Genomic DNA, 6,163 nt, shown 5'->3' with positions numbered 1-6,163 from the left:
CCCCTCACACACACACACGCGCTCTCCCCTTACAGACACACACTCTCTCCTCGCACATGCACGCTCGCACACACTCTCCCCTTAGACACACTCAAACTCTGGGGATACAGGTTCAAATTTCAACATGGCTGGTGAATTTAAATTCCATGAATTATTAATTAATAAGTTAATGAAATTGAAAGCTAGTCTCGGTAATGTTGGCCATGAAATTATCATCGATTGTCATAAAAACCCATCATGTTCACTAATGCCCTTTAGGGAAGGAAATCTTCCATCCTTATCTGGTCAGGCCTACATGTGACCCAGAGCAATATAGTCTTCACCAATCTACCTGTCGCAGATGACATGACAGTATTGGCAGGAGTAACTACCACGCAGTCCTTGTGGAGTCCCATCTTAACGCTGAAGATATTGTCTATCTGTGGCATTACCTCATAAATGGGATAGATTCAAAACAGATCTAGCAATTCAAAACTGAGCATCAATGAGGTGCTGTGTGCCATCAACAGCAGCAGAATAGTATTCAACTACAATCTCTAACCTGGCATATCCATCTCTATGGCATTACGCTCAAGCCAAGGCATCAATCCTGGTTCACTGAAGAGTGCAGGGGAGCATGTTAGGAGCAGCACCAGCATTACTTAAAATAGAGGTGGGGGGGTTGTTAACCCAGTGAAGCTACAACACAGGACTACTTGCCTGCCAAAATATGGAATCAGCATGCAATAGACAGAGCTAAGCAATCCCACAACCAACAGTTAGACCAAAGCATGGGCCCCAGCTATGCCTGTCTCTTTATGGGGTATGTGGAACATTCCTTGTTCCAGTCCTACTCCAGCCCCCTTCCACAAGTCTTTCTCCGGTACATCGATGATTACTTCGGTGCTGCTTCATGCTCTCGTCGGGACTTGGAAAAATTTATTAAGTTTGCTTCCAATCTCCACCCCTCCATCATTTTCACGTGGTCCATCTCTGACACTTCCTTTCCCTTCCTTGACCTCTGTCTCAATCTCTGGTGATAGACTGTCCACCAATATCCATTACAAGCCTACCGACTCCCACAGCTACCTCGACTACAGCTCCTCACACCCCGCTTCCTGTAAGAACTCCATCCCATTCTCTCAGTTCCTTCGCCTCCGTCGCATCTGTTCTGATGATGCTACCTTCAAAAACAGTTCCTCTGACATGTCCTCCTTCTTCTTTAACTGAGGTTTTCCACCCACGGTCGTTGACAGGGTCCTCAACCGTGTCTGGCCCATCTCCCGCGCATCCGCCCTCATGCCTTCTCCTCCCTCCCAGAAACATGATAGTGTCCCCCTTGTCCTCACTTATCACTCCACTAGCCTCCGCATTCAAAGGATCATCCTCCGCCATTTCCGCCAACTCCAGCATGATGCCACCACCAAACACATCTTCCCCTCACCCCCCCGGCGGCATTCCGTAGGGATCGTTCCCTCCGGGACACCCTGGTCCACTTCTCCATCACCCCCTACTCCTCAACCCCCACCTATGGCACCTCCCCATGCCCATGCAAAAGATGCAACACCTGCCCCTTCACTTCCTCTCTCCTCACCATCCAAGGGCCCAAACACTTCTTTCAAGTGAAGCAGCATTTCACTTAGTCTACCGCATTCGTTGCTCCCAATGCGGTCTCCTCTACATTGGAGAGATCAAACGTAAACTAGGCGACCGCTTTGCAGAACACCTGCGGTCTGTCTGCAAGAATGACCCAAACCTCCCTGTCGCTTACCATTTTAACACTCCACCCTGCTCTCTTGCCCACATGTCTGTCCTTGGCTTGCTGCATCGTTCCAGTGAAGCTCAACGCAAACTGGAAGAACAGCACCTCATCTTCTGACTAGGCACTTTACAGCCTTCCGGACTGAATATTGAATTCAACAACTTTAGGTCTTGAACTCCCTCCTCCATCCCCACCCCCTTCCTTTTGTTTTTTCCAATAATTTATATAGATTTTTCTTTTCCCACCTATTTCCATTATTTTTAAATCTTTTATGCCCCCCACCCTCACTAGAGCTATACCTTGAGTGCCCTACCATCCATTCTTAATTAGCACATTCATTTAGATAATATCACCTTCAACACCTCTGTGTTCTTTTGTCTGTGACATCTTTTGATTATCTGCTCCTATCACTGCTTGCTTGTCCCTACAACCACACCACCCCCCTCCACTTCTCTCCCCCCACCCAACACCTCCTCCCCCCAACCCCCCCCCCACCCCCCACCTTAAACCAGCTTATATTTCACCCCTCTCCTTGGATTCACCCAGTTCTGCTGAAGGGTCATGAGGACTCGAAATGTCAACTCTTTTCTTCTCCACCGATGCTGCCAGACCTGCTGAGTTTTTCCAGGTAATTCTGTTTTTGAGTTAGACCAAAGCTCTGTTGTACTGCCACATCCAGTTGTGAATGGTGGTGGACAATTAAACTACTAACTGAAGGAGGAAACTCCACAAATATCCCCATCCTCAATGAAAGAGCCCAGAACTTCAGTATGAAAGACAAGGTGAAGCATTCGCAACCATCTTCAACAAGATGATCCTGGCAGTAGTAATAAAGACTTGTGCTCCAGAATTAGCCACGGCCTTAGCCATGGTGTTCCAGTAAAGTCACAAGGCTGGCATCTACAACAATGTGGAAAAGTGCTCAGATATGTCCTGTGCATAAAAAGCAGGACAAATCAATCAGGCCAACTACTAGCCCATTGGTCTACTCTCGATCATCAGCAAAGCGATGGAAGGTGTCATTGACAGTGCTACCAAGCAGCACTTACACCCCAATTAGCTGCTCACTGCTGCTCAATTTGGATTCTGCCAGGGCCACCCAGCTCCACACCTCATTACAGCCTTGGTTCAAAAATGGGACAAAAGAGCTGAACTCAAGAGGTGAGGTGAGTGACTGCCCTTGATATCAAGGCAGTATTTGACACAGTGTAGCATCAAGGCTTAGGCATAGCAGTTCTTCCAGTCCCATGCAGGACAATGGGCAGCAAGACTCCACCACAAACCTCGGTCCGTCACTACCTCTTTTGTTCCAGCCCAGGTAGTGTCCTGCTCTTGGAGGTCCTCCTTAAATGTATTTTGCTAAGTTATCTTTGGTTGTCCCATTCTTCTTCCTCATCCAGTGGGGTCCATTACACTGGCACACTGGCGGGATGTACATCCAGGAATCAAACTATACGTCCTGCCAGCCTCAGTTGTTTCTTTGTCAAGGTGTCCCCAGGCATGCCTGACCAGTCCTCTTTAGCACTTGTTGGTTTTTGATGTTGCCTCTCCATTTGATGCCCAGGATTTTACGTAGGCAGCGCTGGTGAAAGACGTCCAACTTCTGTGGCACCTTTGCTGTTTTCTTCCATGTCTTGCTGGTATAGATTGTAGTTTTGTAATATCAAGAAATCCTAGCAAAATTGGCAATTGGGAGAAAACTCTCCACCGGTTGAAGTCATGCCTAGCACAAAGGAAGATGGTTGTGGTTGTTAGAAGCCAATCTTCTCAGTCCCAGGGCATTGTTGCAGGAGTTCTTCAGGATAGTGTCCTAGGCCCAACTTAGGTCAGCTGCTTCATTAATGACCATTCCTCCATCATAAGGCCAGAAGTGGGAACATTTCCTGATAATTGCACAATGTTCAGTCGCATTCACAACTCCTCAGATACTGAAGCAGTTCATGTTCATATGCTGCCAAACCTGGACAATATTCAGGCTTGGGCTGATAAGTGGCAACATCTGCAGTTCACAAGTGCCAGGCAATGGCACAACAGAGAATCTAACCAAATCAAAAATACCTGGAAAAACTCAGCTGGTCTGACAGCGTCTGCAGAGAGGGATACAGTTGACGTTTTGAGTCCATATGACCCTTCATCAGATCTAAGACACAAAGAAATGAGATGAAATATAAGCTGGTAGAAGGGGGCGGGACAGGAGAGCTCGATAGGGCGCCAGTGATAGGTGGAGGCCAAGAAGACACTGCCAAAGATGTCATAGGCAAAAGGGTGTTGACGGTGGTGATATTATCTAAAGGATGTGTTAATGGAGATATTAAGGGAAGCATACTAGTGGCAGATGGTCCTAGTGCGGGTGGGATGGGGGGAAGGGATCGAAATGGGCTAAAAGATGGAGATGAAACAATAGATCGGAATAAATTTAAAAATCGGAGGGAAAAGAAAGAAATATAGTTGTAAAATAATTATAAATTATTGGATAAAGGGAGATCAGAAAGGGGGTGGGGATGGAGGAGAGAGTTCATGATCTGAAATTGTTGAACTCAATATTAAGTCCGGAAGACTGTAAAGTGCCTAGTCGGAAGATGAGGTGCTGTTCCTCCAGTTTGCGTTGAGCTTCACTGGAACAGTGCAGCAGGCCAAGGACGGACATGTGGGCATGAGAGCAAGGTGGTGTGTTGAAATGGCAAGCGACAGGAAGGTCTGGGTCATGCTGAAACGTTAACTGTAACCCTCTCCGCAGATGCTGTCAGACCTGCTGAGTTTTTCCAGGTATTTTTGTTTTTGTTCTAGATTTCCAGCATCCGCAGTATTTTGCTTTTATCTTAGAGAATCTAACCATATCCCCTTGACAGTGAATTGCATTGCCATCATTAAATCCCCCACTATCATCATCCTGGGGTTACCATTGACCAGAAACTGAACTGGACCAGCCACATAAATACTGTGACTACGAGAGGAGGTCAGAGGCTGGGAATTCTGAGGTGAGTAACTCACCTTTTGCCCCAAAATCTATCTACCATCTACATGGCACAGGTCAGGAGTATGATGGAATACTCTCCATTTGCCTGGATGAGTGCAGCTCCAACAACACTCAAGAAGCTCGATACCATCCAGAACAAAGCAGCCCGCTTGATTGCTACTCCGTCCATCACCTTAAACATTCAGTCCATCCACCACAGATACACAATGTGTACCATATACAATATGTACTGCAGCTCTCACCAAACCTCCTTCTTTAGCACTTCCAAACCAATGACTTCTACCACCTAGAAAGCCAAGGGTAACAGACGCATGGGAAATCACCGCCTGCAAGTTCTCCTCCGAGCCATACACGATCTTGATTTGGAACTATATTCATGTTCCTTCAGTGACACTGGACCAAAATCCTGGAACTTCCTTAACAGCACTTAACAATTGGTGTACTTGCACCAGATGGACTTCAGTGGTTAAAGAAGCCAGCTCATCACTGCCTCCTCAGGGGCAACTAGGGATGGGCAATAAATGTTGGCCTTGGCGGTGGCACCCACATCCCATGAATTTTTAAAAATCCAACCTTCCTGCCTTTTCTTGATGATATTCACTAATGATCTTTACTCCACCACCAACCTGAGAGCTTCTTTGCTGCTCTTGTGTTCTAGCCAACTGTCCTGCTTCATCCTCCTCCAGAACTACATTTCACAACTTTCTAAACTTTGGATGTCTGCTTTTCCCAAGGTCCATGCTTCAGCCCTATACAACAAGGCACTCCAAATCGCAGTTTTGACAATTATTTTCCTAAGATCTCTATTCATTCCTGTGCTTTAGCAAATCTTTATGTTTGGAGAATGCTATTCAAGCTTTGGATTTCTTTAGGCCTTCAGATGTCCCCCGCTACTTTAGTCACTTCTTTAAATATGATGCCAAAAAACTGCTGTGCTGTAAAACCATATATGAAATTTTAAAAAGTGATGGTCCTTGAAGGGACAACGGCGAACGTAATTTATAAAGCGTTTTCAGGAGAGATTTTCCTTCACAATATTATTGCTTAGACATTGGGCAAAATGTCTCTGAGCCACCAACCAATCAGAGACCGACACTCCGCCCAGTGCTGCACCGACCAATCCAAAGTCACTTTCCAACATAACTGGCCAATCACCTCGCAGCCTCTCAGATAGCCAATGGGCAGGCACGCTAGGATCCGGCGCAATCCGGTCAGAGCCGGCCCGCTCCCGTCAGGGCGGAACCGGATCCGGCGGCGGAAATGGCGCGGGGGGAAGCCTGGTGACTAGGCCCGAAAGACGGAGAGACGCAGCGACAGACAGTCGCCCAACCCCGCCCTCGCTCGGTTAAAGGGGCTGCGCTGGATGCTCGGAGCATGAGCCGGACGGGGAGGAGATTGCAGTATAACTATGGTGAGTGTGGCTCCTCTCAGCCTCGTCCGGTTCC

At 47.3% G+C, this 6,163-nt stretch overlaps 1 protein-coding gene across 2 annotated transcripts in view; it reads left to right on the top strand.

Moving 5' to 3' along the window:
• Positions 1–5,929: 5,929 nt before the first annotated feature.
• Positions 5,930–6,163, top strand: part of xpo6 (exportin 6) — a 123,441-nt gene continuing 123,207 nt past the window's right edge. For both annotated transcript variants that reach the window (XM_041206138.1, XM_041206136.1), the window contains exon 1: positions 5,930–6,129. In XM_041206138.1, the coding sequence (XP_041062072.1) occupies positions 6,127–6,129 (3 nt within the window). In that variant the 5' untranslated portion in view covers positions 5,930–6,126. The remainder of the gene's footprint in view (positions 6,130–6,163) is intronic.

This window comes from Carcharodon carcharias, chromosome 15 (assembly GCF_017639515.1).
Source record: "Carcharodon carcharias isolate sCarCar2 chromosome 15, sCarCar2.pri, whole genome shotgun sequence".
NCBI classification, from domain to species: domain Eukaryota; kingdom Metazoa; phylum Chordata; class Chondrichthyes; order Lamniformes; family Lamnidae; genus Carcharodon; species Carcharodon carcharias.
Note: the sequence above shows the minus strand (reverse complement) of the source record. Positions and strands in the feature narration are given on the sequence as shown.